This window comes from Leucopleurus acutus, assembly GCF_964270905.1.
Source record: "Leucopleurus acutus genome assembly, chromosome: 9".
NCBI lineage: Eukaryota > Metazoa > Chordata > Mammalia > Artiodactyla > Delphinidae > Leucopleurus > Leucopleurus acutus.
In genome coordinates, this window is record NC_139144.1 from 93,571,754 (window position 1) to 93,592,903 (window position 21,150).

Consider the following 21,150-nt stretch of genomic DNA (forward strand, 5'->3'; position numbering starts at 1 on the left):
CCTGGCTGTGATGAATGAATATGTGGGCCAGACCCCTCCACTTACAGTCAGAAAAGGCAGCTTCAACTTTTGCCTACTTTGAGTCAGTATCTTGAGAATACCATGAAATGTCTTTAATATGCAAGAATTGTATTTTGGCTTATGATGTAAGCCACTCATTTTTTTATGCATTCTTCAAAAAAATAAAATAAAATGTGTTTTTCCCAAAAAACAAAGACAAAGGGTTTAAGGTACAAACAATGCAGTTTCTGGGGAAAGAGCTCCTTTAGTTCCTGGGTGGTAAGCTCACCTGTCAGCAGTCAGAGTCTAATTAGTGCACAGCAGCAAGAGGGGGCAGGGCTTCTCTGGAATGCTGGGGGGAGGAGGGGGTATCACGGGGGCAGGGTGGTCTCATCCATGTACACAGGATGCTGGCAGTGGACACCGGCTGTGCACAGACCTGACCCCTTTCAGCCTCCACTTTAGAAGTACAATCTCCAGGACAGAAACTCTTAACATTTGGGGGTCATGAATACCTTTTGAAAATGTGATGAAAAATGCACATGCGCAGTATACCTACAAATCCTGGAGAGCAGGAGGTTCCAGGAGGTTCCCAGACCCACTTGAATTCATGATCTCAGCTTTAAAGAACTGCCACTCCACAGGTTTTCAACTGTTGCAGGTTTCGTCCAGGAGAAAGCACACTGTCTGGTCACCCCTACTTGTTAATTAGGAGCCTCATGAAACTCCAGTGAATCCCCAGTGCTATGGACTGAATTGTGTCATCCCAAAACTCAAATAGTGATGCCCTAACCCCCAATGTGATGGTATTTGGAAATGGAGCCTTTGAGAGGTAATTAGGGTTAGATGAGGTGATGAGGGTGGGACTCCAATAATGGGATTAGTGCCCTTAGAAGGGACAAGAGACCAGAGATTGCTCCCTCTCTCCACCATGTGAAGACACAGCAAGAAGAAAGCCAGGAAGAGGGCCCTCACCAACATCAGAATTTGCTGGCACCCTGGTCTTGGACTTCCCAGCCTCCAGACTCTGAGAAATAAATGTCTGTTGTTCAAGCCAGCCAGTCTATGATATTTTATGAAGGCAGCCCAAGCAGACTAATACACCAGATACTTTCAATGCCAAACACCGTCCACCTGGTCCACTGTAGAGCATAACAGCCACTGAGACACTGATCGCCTCATTTTTGCCTCCTCTACCACATGGCTCAGAGGCAAGGGTGGAGGATGCCATCCAGAGCACTATCGGGCACACAGATCCAGCACTGAGGATACTGGCTGCACCCCCAAAGAAGGAATCTCAAACAGGAGAAGCAAAGGAGAAATGAAATGTCGGGGCTACCAGTCAGTCCTAGGAAAAGGAGAGGATTAAAATTGAAAATTCACAGGGAAAGCTGGTACAGAGATAGTGGTCTTTCTGACATGTTCCAATAAATCTGCCCATCGTAACACCCCCTCTGCATGCAGGGAGGAATCCATAAACACTGTCAACTCAAGGCTGCTCTTCTAAAGAAAATACACCAGGCTACAGGCCAGTGTTATTAAATGGCTCCAACCAGGCAAAGCTGCTTACCCTCAAATCAGTGTTTTTACACACCATCACTCTCCACCAAATAACAGAACTTTACAAATTCCTGCTCAAAGCCAATGCCTCCAGCTTGCCTTCCTGGCCTGGCTACTTGGTCTACCATTGCCATTCCTCACGGTCGGCACACATCACACATGTGCCATTGCTCTGGGGGCCCTGCTAGGCTTTGCTTCTCAAGGGCAGGGCTGAGTCTTCCTTGGCTTTTGTGATCATTCCAGGAGACTGGATTCCAGGTTCTGCACTCAGAGGTGGCCCAGTAATTATTGTTGGCTGGCTGCTTTTCCTGAGGAAGCATAATCAGACCTTTGGATACCCATACACACACTGCCCGCATCCCTGCCATTCTGCTCTCCTGCAAAAGGGACTTCTTCATAGCCCACTCACATTCCGGGCAGTTTACACATCCAGGGATGAGCAGCCCAGCCCAGGAGTGCCCAAAAGCGCAACTGGGGTTTTGGGCACATGGAGCCAAAGTAGAAGGAAATAAAGCAATTCCCTTATTGTGGCAGGAAGGGGCTGTGCTTGGCCACCTCAAAGGTCCCTACCAGACCTAGGATCCTATAAGTTTGGGAAAATGTTCTTTTGTGGTGCAGCAGACACTGCTGCTTGACCATTCAATGTCCATCTTGCCCTCCCTCCTCACAATCAGACATGCCAATCTTGTTCAAGGTAACAAGGTATCCAGCTAAAACACCTTCCTGGCTTCTCCTCAGTGAGGGGTGGCCAGCGAAACCTAAGAGGAATTCTGCTGGGGACCTCAGAGCAAGCCTTGGCTTTTCAAGTCCAGGTATCCCCCTCTTCTGTTTTGCCCTCCCACTTTCTCCCTACCAGGGAGGCCGATGTTATAGCTGAGGTAAAGTAGTCATCTTGCAGTCGTGAGGTAATGCCCAAGAAGATAAAGGTCTACCTGCTAAAGACGGCAGAATGAAAAGATGGGACAATCCTGGGTCCCACTGGCACTGTTCAACCACTATGCCAGTCCTAGATGGCCTCGATCTAGACTTCTTGGTTCATAAGTAGGCCCCCTTACATGTTTCAATTACTGTATTTTAAAGCCAAGTGACATATACGCTTGCAATCTTGAAACTTTTGTTTCTGGTTTGCTTTTGTTTTCTAAATTGGGCACAGGCAGTGGTTTCTCAAAAGGGCAATAAGAAAAAAAAAAAAAAAATCTACCTACCAGGATATTTTTCTTTTGGTTGGAAAATACCAAAGAACAAACTTCTCCATGAAAATCATCTGTATTTCATGAAAAACCAATGAAGGGCTAACCAGTCTCCCAAATTGCCTGCTGTTTTGCAAATATGCAGCTGCATAGAGAAGAACCGTCAGGTTACTCATTCAAACTTGTTAGCCTCTACAGCTAAGGATTTTTCTCTCTTTGGCATTCACCCCATTATCAGCAATGGGTTTTTTGGTGTGTTTGTTTAAAATAAAAATTATAACGTCCAGAGGGGATGAAGATTTGGACACAGGTTTCTAACATCTCCCTCTCAAAGTCCTACTGACACTGCCAAAATAATAACAAGGCATTATGGATGTGGGTCCATTCACATGCCAGAACCTCTATGGACCTTCTGTTAGAATGCTAGCTGGCCCACACAAAAGGCAGCCAGAGAAAACCAACTTAGAATTCTGCTTCCCAAGCAAGCAGACTGAGGGGAGGTTGCCTTGCTGAACTCTACTTACATCAACTACTTTGGAAGGTCAGTTCAGGCCCTGGGTCAGAAGGAGAGCCTGTGGCTTTAACGCGTTTGCTGCAGCTTACCAACAGCACTCAAAGTTGCACTGCTGGGGAGGTCCAGGGGCCAGGCGGTGCCGCAGCAGATGGAGAGCCCTTTAGCACTACCTCCTGATGCTGTGGGCAGGGCCCCCAGGGGCTGTTCCACATCACGCTTACCATTCCTTCCCACTCTCTTCCTATTAATGAATTCTTAAGCTTATCACAGTCAGACCCAGAAATGCTATTTATATTAAAAAAGCAATGTAGGGCTTCCCTGGTGGCGCAGTGGTTGAGGGTTCGCCTGCTGATGGAGGGAACATGGGTTCGTGCCCCGGTCCGGGAAGATCCCACATGCCGCGGAGCGGCTGGGCCCGTGAGCCATGGCTGCTGAACCTGTGCGTCCAGAGCCTGTGTTCCGCAACGGGAGAGGCCGCAGCAGTGAGAGGCCCGGGTATAGGAAAAAAAAAAAAAAAAAAGCAATGTAAATCATCTCAGTCACAGATGGCTGTTTCAGGTGATGGCAGGAATAGGGAATGGGCCGGCCCCTACATGCCTTGCCTCTTGTGACTTGAAGAATGTTAACACCTGCCACCAATCCCCACCCCCCTCAAAACCTACAAAGAATTTCAGTTCTGCAGAAGCAGGTGCTTGAAAAATCGAAGTGTGAACTCAGTCATGCAAATCAATACCAGGCCTTGAGCCTAAAAAGGTTCAGGTAGGAACTGAAAAAACTTTTCGGGTTTTTCCCCCCCTAAATGTCATCACAATTAGGCCACATTAGGGTGAAGGTGGCCAAAAGGTACCAACTTCCAGCTATAAGATAAGTAAGTCCTGGGGATGTAATGTACAACATAGTGACTATAGTTAACAATACTGTACTGTGTATTGGAAAGTCTCTAAGACAGTAGATCTTAAAAGTTCTCATCACAAGGAAAAAAAATTGTAACTCTGTGAGATGATGAATGTTAACTAAATTCACTGTGGTGATCATTTTGCAATATATACATATATAAAGTCATGTTGTATATCTGAAACTCACATGTTATATGTCAATTATATCTCAGTAAAACTAGAGAAATAAACAAGCAAAATAACTAGGTCACATTAGAGAAGCTTTATTCTATTTACTAATTTTTTTCCTTCAGTTTAGAATTCAGCAAGCATTTCTTCCTATGCCTCCTTGAAATTACTGGAATAGAAAACTGGAGGGCAGGAACCTACTATCTCCTAAGCAGAGGCCATGTACCCGACATAGAGACAGACACTTCACTTACATCATGTCACTCATCCTCTATCACGGCCTTGTGAAACAACCTCAGAAAGGTACCCAGAGTAGGGAGTGCCAGAACCAGGTCAGAAGCCCAGAATCATTCACTCATCCATTCACTTGGCAAACATTTCATTGGCTCCCTATGATATGCTCATCACTGTTCTGGTGAGCTTCCCAACAAGTATGCCTATGGAATGCCCTGAGTGGAGGCTAGAGCCCACAGAGCACTTGGGCTGTGATCAGCCTCATTCACTATTTCAATGCCCCGGGCAGATATCATCATTTTCTCTTAGTGCCATGTTGAGAGAGCTGGGAAGCACTGAATAAATAATTTGTTGGTGGTGATAAGGGCTATGAAGTCAGTGCTGACTCCAAAATCCCTGTTTTTTCTACCAACCCTCTGCCCCAGTGGCTGAGTGATCAGCAGACAACAGGATATTCAGAATCCACAGCAGAAATAGGAAGAGTAGGAATCAGAAAGCTGAAAACTCATCATGTTCAATCCACTGAACCACCCATTTCTCAGCTGGGCCAAGCTTAATTGCAGTTTCCTCCTATAAGTCTGTATTTAAGTCAAAAGGAAACACTGGGTTCCTTTGATTTAAAAGCACCTCATGTATACAATGGAGAAAAGACAGCCTCTTCAATAAGTGGTGCTGGGAACTGGACAGCCACATGTAAAAGAATGAAATTAGAACACTCCCTAACACCATACACAAAAATAAACTCAAAATGGATTAAAGACCTAAATGTAAGGCCAGACACTATAAAATTCTTAGAGGAAAACATAGGCAGAACACTCTACGGCATAAATCACAGCAAGATCCTTTTTGACCCACCTCCTAGAGAAATGGAAATAAAAACAAACCTAATGAAACTTAAAAGCTTTTGCACAGCAAAGGAAACCATAAACAAGACGAAAAGACAACCCTCAGAATGGGAGAAAATATTTGCAAATGAAGCAACTGACAAAGGATTAATCTCCAAAATTTACAAGCAGCTCATGCAGCTCAATAACAAAAAAACAAACAACCCAATCCAAAAATGGGCAGAAGACCTAAATAGACATTTCTCCAAAGATATACAGATTGCCAACAAACACATGAAAGAATGCTCAACATCACTAATCATTAGAGAAATGCAAATCAAAACTACAACAAGGTATCACCTCACACCAGTCAGAATGGCCATCATCAAAAACTCTACAAACAATAAATGCTGGAGAGGGTGTGGAGAAAAGGGAACCCTCTTGCACTGTTGGTGGGAATGTAAATTGATACAGCCACTATGGAGAACAGTATGGAGGTTCCTTAAAAAACTAAAATAGGACTACCATATGACCCAGTAATCCCACTACTGGGCATGTACCCTGAGAAAACCATAATTCAAAAAGAGTCATGTACCAAAATGTTCATTGCAGCTCTATTTACAATAGCCCGGAGATGGAAACAACCTAAGTGTCCATCATCGGATGAATGGATAAAGAAGATGTGGCACATATATACAATGGAATATTACTCAGACATAAAAAGAAACGAAATTGAGTTATTTGTAGTGAGGTGGATGGACTTAGAGTCTGTCATACTGAGTGAAGTAAGTCAGAAAGAGAAAAACAAATACTACATGCTAACACAAATATATGGAATCTAAAAAAAATGGTTCTGAAGAACCTAGGGGCAGGACAGGAATAAAGACGCAGACGTAGAGAATGGACTTGAGGACACAGGGAGGGGGAAGGGTAAGCTGGGACGAAGTGAGAGAGTGGCATGGACATATATACACTACCAAATGTAAAACAGATAGCTAGTGGGAAGCAGCCGCATAGCACAGGGAGATCAGCTCGGTGCTTTGTGACCACCTAGAGGGGTGAGGTAGGGAGGGTGGGAGGGAGACGCAAGAGGGAGGACATATGGGGGATCTATGTATATGTATAGCTGATTCACTTTGTTATAAAGCAGAAACTAATACACCATTGTAAAGCAACTATACTCCAATTAAGATGTTAAAAAAAACAAAATAAAATAAAATAAAACCACCTCATGTTCCTAATATGTAAACACAGCTGTAACACCAAATGGTTTTTTGGCTGCTACTTCTCTGCCTCCCTTTCTCATCAAACACAAAAATGTATGTGTATGTTAAGATTGCCAGGGTCACTGGGCACCTTCAGTTAGAGCACGATGCCCTGGAACACAAGGGGGTCAGGTTAGTCTCCATCTAGGTTTGGTCTTGACCTCCTCGGCCTCCCCAACCCACAGCCCCAAGCCTTCCAGCTGCTCCCAAATGTAGGTCATGGGCTGCAGGAGAGTCCTGGAAAGAAAACTTGCAAATCCAGAGCAGAACCAGAAAAACAACTCCTGGCAGTGCCTCAGAAATGAATACTATCTCAGGGTAGGAAGTTCAAAGTCATAGCTACAAAGATCGGCTTCAGGTTCTGTGATTACGAAACAATACAGTATGTCCCCCACTCAATCCCACCCTCCTTTCCAAAGGACAACGTCCAGTTCCTAAGCCATTTGTAAATAGAAGCAGGCAGAGGTTGCGGCAGGGGGCGCATGGAGGGACAGCCCATACACACACACATATGTTTGAGGCTCTTGTGGACCAACCTGGCTTCTTGTTGGATTACAAAAGGGAGCTTGGCTGTGACTAATTTCAAAACACAAAGTTAAAGTCAAAAGCTGCCACAGGTGACCTCAGCTTATGAATCCACGTTCCAAAAGTTTGCAGCAGCAGGATGTTGATGGTGGGGTAGGCTGTGCGTGGTGAGCGGACGGCAGGGAATGTATGGAGACTCCGTACATTCTGCTCAGTTTTGCCGGGAACCTAAAGCTGTTCTAAAAAATTAAGGCTAAAAGATAAAAATAAAATAAAACAAATAAATAAAATTAAAAATTAAGGCTATTTTTAAAAAAATTGTAACACAAGTGCTTCAAACTCACAAGACATATAGTTATTGAAATAACATGATTGAAAGTAATCAGTTCCCCCTCCTACACTGTTGGTGGGAATGTAAGTTGGTGCAGCCACTATGGAAAACAGTGTGGAGAATCCTCAGAAAACTAAACATAGAATTACCATATGATCCAGCAATCCTACTCCTGGGCATATACTCAGACAAAACTATAATTCAAAAAGATACATGCACCCCTATATTCACAGCAGCACTATTCACTATTCACGTTTAGGAAACAACCTAAATGTCCATCAATAGATGAAGGGATAAAGAAGATGTAGTACATAGATACAATGGAATACTACTCTGCCATAAAAAAGAACAGGATAATGCCATTTGCAGCAACATGGATGCAACTAGAGATTATCATACTACGTGAAGTAAGTCAGAAAGAGAAAGACAAATACCAAATATGATATCACTTACATGTGGAATCTAAAATACGACACAAATGAACCTATCTATGAGACAGAAACAGACTCACAGAGGTAGAAAATAGACTTGCGGCTGCCAAGGGGGAGTGGATGGAGGAGGGAAGGCCTGGGAGTTTGGGATTAGCAGATGTAGACTATTTTATATAGGATGGGCAAACAACAAGGTCCTACCTTTATAGCACAGGGAACTATATTCAATATCCTATGATAAACCATAAAGGAAAAGAATATATATATTTAAAAAAAGTAATCAGTTCCCAGTCAGCCAAGAGACCAACTTAACCCATACTGTAGCTGAACTGTGCTGGGTGAATTCTCAACTCGGCGTCACCTCACAGGGGTCTGTTCTGCTCCGGGCTGAGAAGGGCTGCCCGCTTCTGCCTGTGCAGTCAGTCGGAAAGCAGAGTTCTCCTTATTCTCCACCCCCTTGTTTCCTGGGCCCAACTTCAGTCCTGGGGTCAGAGTTCTCCTCCCATTCTTGTTCCTCATCTCCCCAGGAGGGTTGAGGGCCATGAAAGCAACATCCTGGATACAGGGAAACAGAGAGCAAAGGTAGAATCGAGCCCCATAATTCAGGCGGCACGGGGAGGACTGGAGGGTGCCCTCCAGAGTCCCCTCTCTAGGTCCTGAAACCCAGGCACTGCTTGGAGCTGCACATTTTCTTCGAAGAGACATCATTTACTTTAGTGTTCCTTCCACTGGAAAGCCCTCAGGCTCATATTCTTATTACAAAACCATTTGTCCTCACCTGCCCCTATTATTATGTCATTAAAAATGGGGTCAATTTGGTTTTTTTCTATTTTCCTAACATGTGAATACCGTTGATGTCTCCGTGATCAAACTTATCTTTGGCGACCACTGGGTCCATTTTATACTTTCTCAGTGGGAAGTTAGCAGAAATATAGAAAGGAAAAGGCTCAAGACTTCTAGGCATTTGCTAAATCCCAACTGTCTTATACAGATTTAATGAATCCAGAGACCCTCCTTTTGCATGCCCCAAAGCCTGAGACTCCTAAATGACACACGCACAAAGGGACCCAGGCACAAACTACTCCTCGCTCACGAGAAGGACATCAGGAATAGGTGGATTCAGCGTGGAGAGAAGAATGAAGAAAGGACCTTCATAACACTGCACGGGCACGGGGACAGTCTCCAAGGCCAATTTTGAGGACTGATTTTACAAAAACAAAAGGAAAGAAAGAGGCACTATTGTACATATTATCTACCATGCATATTTACTCCCAGCACCTGCCCTTCTGCAGTTTCTGCTCTTGCCTGGAAACAAGGCCTGCACTCCCTGGGCACAAAGCCAGAGAGCATGCCCACAGGTCCAGACCCTCGGGGGACCTCTGAGGCTCCAGGACACGGTCCCGCCCTGAGCTAACACCACACAGTGCTTGGCAGGCAGCTGAAGAGCATACTCAGCCTTTCTTTATCTTGACCACTCCATAGCAACCCTCCCCTCTTTGGATCCTGGATTTTCCTGGATTTTCTCCACTTTCTCTGCTGATTCCTTCTGTGTTCCATCTGCAGATTTCTCTTCCCCTGCTAACGCCTCAAGTGTCCCCAGGGCTTCATTCTCAGCTTTGCTCTCACACTCCTCACTCTCCCCCGGACCTCGCTGGACTATCTTATTAGGACTATTGGCTTCACTTCTCCCCCATGAGATTCATAACACCCAAATCTACATCTCCAGACCATTCTCCAGAACTCCAGACCCATGTTTCCAAATGCCTTTCAGGTACCTCTCCTGAATGCACCATGAACACATCAGAATCACCATGTCCCAAACTGAGCTCATTATCTTCCCCAGCAAACTCATTTTCCTGCACGAAGGGTAGCACCATCAGCTCAGTGTGCCGCATCAGAAACCATGACGCATCCCATATCCCTTGCACGCCCCACTGCCACCAAGTCTTCACGTCCAGCCCCTAACCCCTTCTTGTATTCATGTTCTGCTCCCTGTCAGGTTCAAGGCCCTCATGGTGCCTTGTTCTACTTCATGGACGAAATAGCCAGCCAGCAGATCATCTTGCTGCCATTAATTCTCCCCTCCAATCCATACTTCATAAACACTAGGGTTTCCTTTCCAAAACACACTTCTCTCCCTGTCTCTTTTTTATTAAAAGTCTTAAAAGCTTCCCACACTACTGCCCACAGAAGAATATCCAAATGGTTAACAAAGCATGCAAACCTTGTATGATCTTATCATATCTCCCAACACTCCCCACAGAGCATCCTACTCGAAACTACATAAAACCACTTGGGATTCCCAGAATCAACTATGACATGTTATACATTCCTACTCTGTATCTGCTGTTCCCACGGCCTGGAGAACTCCTATTTATACTTCAGGACCCAATGCAAATATCACCTCTTCAGTGAGAGGCTCTCCAACTCTTCATCTCCTTCAGATCTCTTGTTCCACCCTCTGTGTGCCAGAAATACTTTGAACGCAGCTTTAAAGCAAAATGTACACCAGATATTTAATGACTTGTGATTTAATGACTTCTTTACATATCTCCCTTCCCACTCTGCTGGGAGAACCACAAGGTCAAGAATGTATATCCTCCTGCCTGGAACATGCACAGGTTTAGAAAAGCAGTTCATTAAGTTCCTCAAATTGGAGGAAGGACCAGTGATGAGAGATACTTCCCCAGGATGTACAGACAGGAAGCAAGGGGAAGGAAGGAGTTAATGGCTGAATCTTTCAAATGCTATGACTGGTAACCTTGGATTTAAATGTCTGTTTGACACAATTGGCTAGTGAGAAAGCATTTTCATCACAAATCCTTGTTTCCTCCAAGTTTCCTAAAAAAATCACCCTATCAGTTTGAATCCTGTAGGCTTTCTCAGCCAAAAGGAATTTCCCTTTAAACAAAAACTATTCAGACATTTCCAAGATATGAAATGTTAAAAAACCAAGATTTTCCACTCAGACGACTGAAAACTGTTTGTAGATTTTTTTTCCCCAGACTCCTCTAATTTGCCAAGAAGTCTGAAGAGGGGTGTGTGTGTGTGTGTGTGTGTGTGTGTGTGTGTGTGTGTGTGATGTTAAAAAAAAATGTCTCCTACCTCTGTGTCTCTCTGTTTTTCCATTCTTTATTTTGTCTGGGTTTTACTGAAGCAAGGTTTTTAAGTCAGAAAACAGAGGCTACAAAATGCAAAACTATACCCACCGAGTGCCCAAAGGAAAGAGGTAATCAACTGACCTTTGTTGTTGTTGTTTTAAATCACCCATTTTTTAAAGATCAGAGACTTTCAAGGGTGACAGCATGATACTCAGCACAGAACTTTGGAGTTAAAAGGAACCTCTGGGACCATAATACAAATGCAGCATTTTACAGCAGGATAAACTGAGATGGCGGATGTGAAGTAACTTGTACTATGAGTTTTGCCAAAGAAAAAGCCTCTTCCAAGATACTTCTAACAAGAAGCAGGCATACAACTTTGAGGGGCTCAGCGTCACCCGTCTCAATTCTTTAAAAGCTCTTCAGTAATGTCAATAAAGTTTAGATAAATAAATTATACCAGAATAGAGCAATTCAAGGGCAGGCAATTCAACATCAGGCAACTGTAACTGAGCTCGACAGCAGCTATACACACCAGAAAGATCAATGGTACAAGATCTAAGAACTTATATCTGACTTTTGCACTGACCTTCCACTCAGTCCTAGAAAAAAATTAGATACACCACCGCAGAGCACCAAAAAAGTGCTTCCCAAGCTGAAGAATAAGTATGAACCCAGTCAAAACACAGCCTGCATCTGATGAGTGACACTGACTCAAGAAACAGCTGTGTCCCAGCAATGACTCATGAGCCTCTCTTGGGTTTACACTGCAGGAGAGCTGAGTCACAAAACATCCCCTGAGATAACAGGGGTGCGGTGATAAGGGGGATCAAAATGTTCTCAGCTCTTCTCAAAGTAATGCATCAGGAAGATTCAAAGGTTACCCAGCCAGAGCCACTCTACAGCTCATGAGAGCCCAGAAGATCTTGGGTCATATTCCAAAGATCTCCCAGTTTCCATCCACAGACAACTAACAGATGTAAAGATCTGAGAACCAGCTGTATTGAAGTTGATGGAGGAGCCCAGGAGAGTGTACAGGGAGAACACAAGACCAAGTACAAACGCTCACGTTTAACAGGTGGTAATGCAGCCAGTAAAGGAGGAAAATCTAAGCCTCCCAGGGTATCATGGGAGCCAAAGCAAGAGCGAGTTATGAGATGAACGTGTGGTCGGTCAGTATTGCCAAATGTTCCCATGAAGCCTTGCAAGCTAAGGATGGAGAGAAGACTAGTGGATGGGGCAGTTTAGAGAGAAGCTGGAGAACCTTCAGGCAGCAGTAGGAACCAGAATATACAGGAGGCAGAAGTAAAAACTGAGGAAATGGGGGCTTCTCTGGTGGCGCAGTGGTTGAGAGTCCGCCTGCCGATGCAGGGGACACGGGTTCGTGCCCCGGTCTGGGAGGATCCCACATGCCGCGGAACGGCTGGGCCCGTGAGCCATGGCCGCTGAGCCTGCGCGTCGGAGCCTGTGCTCCGCAACGGGAGAGGCCACAACAGTGAGACGCCCGCGTACCGCAAAAAAAAAAAAAAAAAGAAAAGAAAAAAACTGAGGAAACGGAGGCCGTAGCTATTGACTACTTGCCTGAGAAAACCTGCAGTAAACAAGAGAGAAAAAACAAGCGGAGCAAGGAGTGGCAACAGCATCTGGCAAACATGTGTTCAAGGCAGAGACCTGTGTTTACAGCACAAGGCAGAAGCTGCGGAGGAGAGGAAATGAAGATGCCCGAGAGAGAATAATTACAGGTCCCTTGTGCTTCCTGAATGATATCAGACTCCTGAGGTGGGGATACCTCTTCCCCAGAAAGAAGACATTTGACTTAGGGGAGAGGGTGAAAAAGTGTGTACACTATGGGCTAGGCAGTGACATGTGAAGAAACTGAGACCCAAAGAGGAGAGGTTACTTGCCCAAGGTCACCAGAGAACCAGTGGCCCTGGATTCCAAATCTGCCTGGCTCGAAGGCACACCCTCTCCACAACGCTGCCTTCAACTCTACTCTAGCGGAAACTGGGACTATGATAGAATCATCCTCCCTCCCATGTGGGTCTCAAAACTAAACAAGAAAAGTTATTGACATCAAACTACCCAAGTCACTTTCATATTAAATTTTCAGACTTGCGGAGGCATTTACAAGCATCCAGAGTTTTAAAAAAAATACATTAACAAAAGAGACCAAGGCCACTGAGCTTATTCATTCTCCAAGACTGCCTTACTCTACATAATTGTGTATCAAGCAAGTATTACATATCTCTGAGCATCCTGTGCTTGGGAGTGTAGAAAAGACAGTCATGTTCCCCGCCTTCAAGAAGCTTGTGTTCCAGCTGAGGTCTCTTTTTTGCTCGAGGTCTCAGATTCTCCATAGATAAAAGGGGCCATCACCTCCTATGTGCCTTGTGGGTAACCTAGACAATTCCATTCAGGGAAAAAATGAGGTCACTTGGAAGAGCCGGAGAGCATGTGGTGAGCCGGGAGAAGGGGGAATAGACTCAAGGTTGACACCAATGGTGAATCTCACCATTTCATTTCAGGCTTGACTCTACTGAGGCAGGGAATGTAAACACTACGCCCTCATTCATAAAATCACTGACAAGCAATTCAGACACTCTGCAGCCCTAGACCCTCAGTCCTACCAATCTCCCAGCCAAAGCCTAAGGCCATTTGCCCCAAGACAGTCCACAGACAGGTCAGAGCCCCGCAGGGCTGAGGCCGGCAGTTCAAACCGCAAACAGGCACACTCTGACCTTATCAGTGTTTGAATAGCCATATGCAACTGGAAAAACAGCTTCTTTGAAAAATGGCATTCAGCGCTCTGCCTGCGGAGATGAGGCTGTGTGGACCTCGAACAGAAAAAGTCATTCTCGTCTTGCACCGTGATCATGATTACAGGCTCAGCTAGTTACCTCCAGCCCTGATATTTGACCCTGACGCAGAGAGTTCAGATAATATAGTTAATTCTACATTTCCTCATTCGTGAGTTGGGACACAGCAGTACCCCCTCCATGATAGCCTTTGCATGCATTGCAGAGATATTCCATGCTTAAATGTTTTAAAACATTTTCCATTTGCTAGCCCACCTTTGTGAGAAAAACAGCCATTAGCTAAATGAACACAACTTTTAGTGAAGGAAAGGTCTGCCAACTCAGACTATTTGACTAATGATCATTACACATGGTCATGCTGGTCGAGGCTCCAAGAGTTCCTCCATTCCCACATGACTAATCTAAGCCAATCAGGTAAATCCCTTTCCAGCCATTGGTTCAGAAATGATGATGTGATCCCATCCTTGACAATAAAGCTCGAAGAGAAATCAGCTGGTAGGCATCTAAAAAAAGTTTCTTCCATCTTAAAAAAGGACACAGGGAAGACACAACCTCTCTTCTCCCTTTGGATATTGTCATTTTTATTTGAACACCTGAAACTCATATGGATATGAGCTGCCTTCTGGTTGCCTCCAACTTGAAGATGAATCCTGCCTATGGATGGATGGAATCTAGGTCCATGATGAACTGAGCAGCTGCTGAATCAGCCAAACATGTAGCTATACTTTTAGGCATCTTGCAACGTGACAGAATAATTCACTTATTGTGTAAGCAATGTGAATCGGTTTCCAGTTACTCGCAGAGGCAAGCATTGTCATTTAATTCAATTATTAATCTAGATGCAGTGCCTCATTTCTCCTGCCAGAGTGACTTCACATCAGAGCTCAATAGGATATTATCACTCAGGGATCACTCAAGAAAGAGGGCAAGTACAAAACTCAGTACTGCCCTCTCATCTTTCAGAACTGTGCCCAAGCCCACCTTCCCCCAACCCGTGTTAACACAATGAGAACAATTTCAGAGACAATAATCTAATTGAATCAAAGATTTTTCAGCAAAACAATGAAAATTCTTTAGATCATAAGCTAAATCAGCAACATATATGCAAGGCCGCCTTATGAATAGGGGCCACATGCAGAGGGGTAGTGAGAGCTCCCCCCAGCTCCCCAAATACTCCTCCCCTACTACCTGGCTATTGCCTACAGTTCTCCATTTAGAGATTCAAGAAATTATTGTTAAATATAAACGCCCATTTAGGGGTCACATGTTTAGCTTTACTACTATTGAAATTTTTAGTGTAAGCTTAAAAATCTTTCCCGAGAACAAAATTAAAGAGGAGGAGTTGGAAAGAGAACACCATTACAGTGAGCAACTTGGGGTCCATGAAAGGAGTGAAGGTGAAGAAAGGTGAAGTAGGGCCTTGAAGACAAATTATACTGACTTCACAATTCTGTCTCCTGCTGGGACTCATTACCTTTATTCAATTGGTGGAGGTCAGGTGACCAGAAGTAATGATTTCTCAAGCCACAAGGACCCAGGGTCCCACTCAGAATCTGGCCAGAGGCCAACAATAGGAGGCGAACATCAAACCAAAAGCTCCCATATCCCAAGGGAGCCCCATCAAGTCTCTGGGCCGCGGAGAGGAAGGGGAAACCACCAGCCTCTCAGATCAGCCATCCACCTTCCGGCAATCACGATGGATGTGGAAGCCAGATGGCCTTCACATCCGCTCACCAGGCAGGTGGAACCGACCCTTAACACCCCACCCTCTGGGCTCAGTCATTTCATTTTAAGAACCAATTGGATATAAAATTTCAGCGCATAACCACTAATAATTCTACAAAGAACTGGATTTACATGAGTTTAGTATTTAAAAGAAGCAGAACTAAATTAGGAGGTTGGAATTAACTGATACACACTACTATATATAAAATAGATAACCAACAAGGACCTTCTTATAGCACAGGAAGCTATACTTAACATTTTGCAATAACCTATAAGGGAGAAGAATCGGAAAAAGAAAAAAAAAAATATATATATATATATATAAATGAATCACTGTGCTGTACACCTGAAACTAACATAATATTGTAAATCAACTATACCTCAATAAAATAAAATGAAATACCAAGCAGAACCTCTGTCATTATCTTTGCAAAGAAAAGGTATCCTATTGTATACCTTAAAAAAAATAATCATTGCAAAAATTGATAAAATCCCCCTTTTCCAGATTGCTAAACTGAGCTATAAGAAAATTACCAAGAGCACAAAGTTTATCATACACAAACCCACTGTTAATCCTCCATCCTCAAAGCCCTTTTCCAGCAAGCACTCCTGCTTCCTCTATTCATTACCCAAGGCCTCCACCAATGCTGGTGGTATTGAGTGAGCACCAGAAACCCCTCTCTCCCCAAGGAAATGCAGGCTAAAATTACCTCTAGTCCAGTTTTATGTGGTGCCTTTAAGTTGTCATTTTTCATTTCCTAAATACTTTCAGAAGGTAAAAGTTTGAACACTACGAAAGGGATAGTGTGTAAGTAACTCCCTCTCCCTCCTTCCCTCTCTTGACCTCTAGTCCCTCAAGTCCCCTTACCAGAAAAACATCAGCCATCTGTTTCTTGAGCATCCGCCCAGATATAGTCAGTGCATGTAATAATATACATAGATAAGATTTATAGACTGTTTTGCTCCTTAAATTGCAAAATCCCACAGTAAATTCCCAGAAATGTAATTTGCACAGAATCTTACAGGAAACACAACATGAATGTTAGAAACATCCAGCATCCTGGAAGGTTTAGGGGAAGGGACAAGGCTTCTTGCAATGATCTGAAACCATAATATATACACTCCTCATTTTTATATCTGCCATCTTTTCTGAAACCAGTTTTAGCTTGTATCCACTCTAGAAGCAATAGCTTTCCTAAATGTCCTACTCACTGATTTAAAATTATATCTCATCATCAGTATGGGAACTATTTTTTCAGCTTCAAGAGGAAGCCCAAAGCTCTAATAATTCAGGATCTAATGAGCAAGTCCAGATTCGCTCTGTGTGGTTCATTATTTTATAGACTTTGAAACGGTCTCCTCTAAGGCTCTGTCCTTGTGGACCCAGAAGTTTTCTTCAGAACTAACCAAATGAGAAAAACACTGCTCCTGATGGCTCACAGAAGGCGCCTCGGAGACGTGACAATCCCAGCCTCGGGCAACTTCTATATTTTTAAAATCAGGTAGGTGACAGTTTTGCTAAAACTAGGCATTAGCAATCATGCGTGTGGTAGCTAAATCCCTATTTAGAGCAAAGAGAGTGATCATGCTAGGAAGGGTTGGTGGCCCCACTGCCACCTCAGTTAAATATTAGCTACCCTCAGACTCAGCAATTTCTGGCTCCCCATCCTCTGACTCAGTTCCTTTTAAGTCTGGATCCTTCATTCATACAGCATAGTGGGCAAGAGCTTGGGCTTTGGAGGCAGGTAGACTTGAGTTTAAATGACCTTTTACCAAGTCACTTAAACTCATTAAGGCTCAGTTTTCTTATCTGTAAAATGACTCCTTCACTGGGTCATTGAGATATCCTCTTTTTTTTTTTTTGGCTGTGCCCTGCAGCATGAGGGATCTTAGTTCCCTGACCAGGGATTGAACCTGTGCCCCCTGCAGTGGAAGCTCGGAGTCTTAACCACTGAACCGCCAGGGAAGTCCCACTGATACATCATTTTTGTAAAGCACTAAGTACAATGCCTTTCATGAGGACCAGCTACATAATCTATGGGACCTGCTACAAAATGCAAACGTGTGGGCCCTTGTTCAAAAATTATTGAGGATCTCAAGATGGTGACAGCAGAGCATCAAAGTGTGGGGCCCTGTGGGACTGCACAGGTGGCAGGCCCACGAAGCCAGCCCTCCCTTTCAGATAATAAATATACAATAGATGGTAGCTATACTATCTTACCAATTTCCCAGCTTACGTTTGTACCTTACCCTCCCTGCAGGCTCTCCACTCCCTATGTGATGCCTAATCCACTCAACTTGGAAAGTTTCACTGGGCCATTACAAAAACAGGCACTCTGCCTCAGAAGTAACCTGCATTTTTACAAGAAAAAAACTGACAAAAATGGGGGGATCTAAAACAGAAGGTGATGTTACCATAAGCTCATGCCAGACACACTCCCACCTTAGAGCCTTTGCTGTGGCTTTTCATCCTGCTGAGATAACATTCTCCCCTACTTCAGGCCTAGAGTGTAAGCTTCTCAAGGTCAAGAATTTTGAGGTTTTTTTGGTTCACTGATGTATCCCAACTGCTTAGAGCAGTGTTTCACACATAGAAGCTCTTCAATAACCATTCATTGAAAGAACAAATAAATCGTGAGTGAATGCATCATCAGGCCATCCTTTTTCCACTTGGAGGTCAGGCCATTTCTCATTATGGACAAATGGCAATAATAACCAGCTCTGCAACTGGATACCCAAGAGAGTTCAAGAAACAGATGGGAAAGTTATCTATTTTCAAATCTCTGCCAAACTCCCCTTAGTTTAGAAGGAATATAACCCAGTTGTCTGTGCTACCAAATCCAATACGTCTTTCAACACTAATTCATATACTCAGTTTGTGGGCCACGGCTTGCAGCAATGACGAGTGGCATTTTATATGAGTGAGCTGCCCAGAAGAGAAACACGTCCCTAAGTGGCCTACATAAAAGTAATTAAAAAAAAATCAAATTAGAAGAAAAATAATCACCCATCACTGCTTCATTACAATGACATAGAAAAATTAAGCCCTTGCTACCAAAAGGAAGGTAAGGTCTCTACCCCTGCAACTGTACATAAAGATGTCAGTTAGAGCCAGTCCAAGCTGTCCTGCCTGAAGTTAATGTCACAGTCACGGGTAGCATCTCAAACCCTGGCATAAGATCTCAGAAATGCAAGTCATGAGGCCTGAGAAAGGGAATGTGGATGCTGTGCATAATTCATCCCACCAGCTGAAAGACAACCCAAAGCATTACAGCTGCGGGATGAGACATTTTCACAGCACTCGTGAGAACAAAAGAGAAGAGCTGCCCCTCGCAAATGGTTAAAATGTGGCCTATGTCAGGAGAAACATCTGGAGATACTATGAGAAGATATTTGACGGCCGGCATTCTCTGAGCTCTGTCCTGGCGACGGGAAGCACATCTGGGCCCCCAATCCGAGCCCACGTAGTGTCCTCGGGACAGACTCAGTGAGCAAAGCCCAGAAGATCACACCACACATCTGGCTTTTGACCCGGCATGAACTTCCACTACCTCTCTGCCCTGCACTCGGCATGTTTTCAACAAGCCATTCTCAGCCACCACAAATGCCTTGGTGGGAATCACAGGGAGGCCCTCATCCCTTTTCCCAAAATAACGTCAGCCAGAGGCAAAGGCCAAAGGGGTGGAGCCTGCAGGCCATTTTGCAAAAGTTTCAAATATCCTGGCACTGACTCCATTAAAAGAATCATGAAGGGGAAATAGCCAAGCCTCTCATTTTCTCATTAGTGTCTCTCTCTATACAAACTCTGCATTTGTAAAAAAGAAACAAAGAGATCTCACAATAAAGTCATATTATCAGTGCTGGCTGTTAGAAACAAAATTTCATTTTGCAAATTTAATACCAAAAACTTGAAATTGAAAACTTTATAAGAAATGTGTGTGCTCTGTGACAGTTTAATGCCCAAAGGGAATCTCTGAGGCATAAGACTGAGCCAGGAACTGGTGAGCTGTCCCACCTTCTCCAAAGCCTTTCTGAAATATGCATTGCCTCAGATTTTCCATTCTCCTTTGCTGATCTTTCCTCTGAAGAAGGAGGAAGCAGATTTCTTGGCTGGACAGTTAAAGGAGCCAAATAAAGTAGTCTTCCTCCTAATATGAAGGGGCTTTTTCTCAAAACACACACACACACACACACACACACACACACACACACAGGTATACTTCCTAAAATTCAAATAAGATAGTAAAGGAAGAGAAAGAATATGACAGCGAAGGAAAGAAAATGCTACTTTATTTTGCCCAGTTTTAAAAAAATCTTCCCACAAAAATTAGTAGCAAACTAAACAGAGGCAGATTATCAAAACATCTACGCCTTCTCCTGCTTTACAGCGCAATAGGAAATGATATAGCATATGTGAAAAGCCCTCGGGGAAAAGAGTATAAGTTACTGAAGGAATACAAAGCGTCGTTACTATTATCAAAAGTTTAAAAGAGACAGCGGCCCACCTTCACTGTTCAGCTAGAAAAACCACACCTCTCCCCAGATCTCTCCATTCTGGGCATGCTCTTCCCAAATGCTTCCTTCCCAGTTCCCTGTCCCAAGCTGTTCCTTTCATGACACTTCCCCCTCTCAAGCCGCCCCTTCGCCGCCCCGCCAAGTCCTCACCGTGTGATACATGAGAGCCTCGGTTTCTCCGGGCTCTGACAGCTCGCTCAGCTTGCGGTCCCACTGCAGGACGCTCTGCTCCCCGCTCTCCAGCACCTCCATGGTGGTCCGAGGCGCGCTGGGCCGAGGATGCTGAGGGCAGGAGGGGAGCGGGTAGGGCGGCCTCGGAGGGCGAGATCCGCCTCTGCGTGAGTGTGTGTGCGTGTGTGTGCGTATGCGTGTAGCTTATGCACTTAGAAAGGAAAACGTTCGCTCCTCTGCCTGAGAGAGAATTGCCAAGGGCTCCGGTTCAGCGTCCTCGGAGACCTGAGAATCCCCAGAGGAGACAGACTGTCTAGAGATCAGACCGAAGGCTGAGGAGAATAGAGCAGGGTGTGTATCCAAAATAAAGGCAGGAGATCAGTACTCATCCCAAGAAAAGCCCTTCTCAATAAGCTCACTTTCCACTACTGCTCCAGACACAAACTTTGAGATTCCCCAGGGCTCCTCAGCTCCGCTCCAGGACACAGCTATGTCTCCTCCTCCCTCCAGAGCGGGGACCAATCGGATGCTCACTTCTCCCGCCCTACCCAATCAGAAGTCTTTCTCTCCGGCCAGAGGCAGGGGCAGCGAGAAGTCTCCGCCCAAGCTTTGGAATGTGGGCGGGCAGCGCCTTTGACGTCACCGGGGAGCTACTCCGGTTTTACTACCGCCGGCAGCCGAGGTCTGCGGCAGCAGACAAATGGAGTGCTTGAGCCCAGGAGTGATGGACTGGGGGTGCAACCAATGAGGAAGGAGCGCCTGGGAGGGACAGCCAATCAAATAGCGACAAGAATACATTTTATAAGAGGGAGGGTGCGCTCCGTCGCCTGAGAATCCAGAGAAATTAGCGCGCGCGTCTGGAGGAAGAGAGTGCTGCTGGGAGC

The 21,150-nt window shown here is 44.7% G+C and overlaps 1 protein-coding gene across 2 annotated transcripts in view; it reads right to left on the minus strand.

Moving 5' to 3' along the window:
- Positions 1-20,700, minus strand: part of CREB3L2 (cAMP responsive element binding protein 3 like 2) — a 329,774-nt gene extending 309,074 nt beyond the window's left edge. For both annotated transcript variants that reach the window (XR_014326465.1, XM_082846810.1), the window contains exon 1: positions 20,246-20,700. Coding sequence is in view for 1 of the 2 variants with exons in the window: in XM_082846810.1 (XP_082702936.1) it covers positions 20,246-20,347 (102 nt within the window). In the remaining variant the exon portion in view is untranslated. The remainder of the gene's footprint in view (positions 1-20,245) is intronic.
- Between the last annotated feature and the right edge of the window lie 450 nt (positions 20,701-21,150).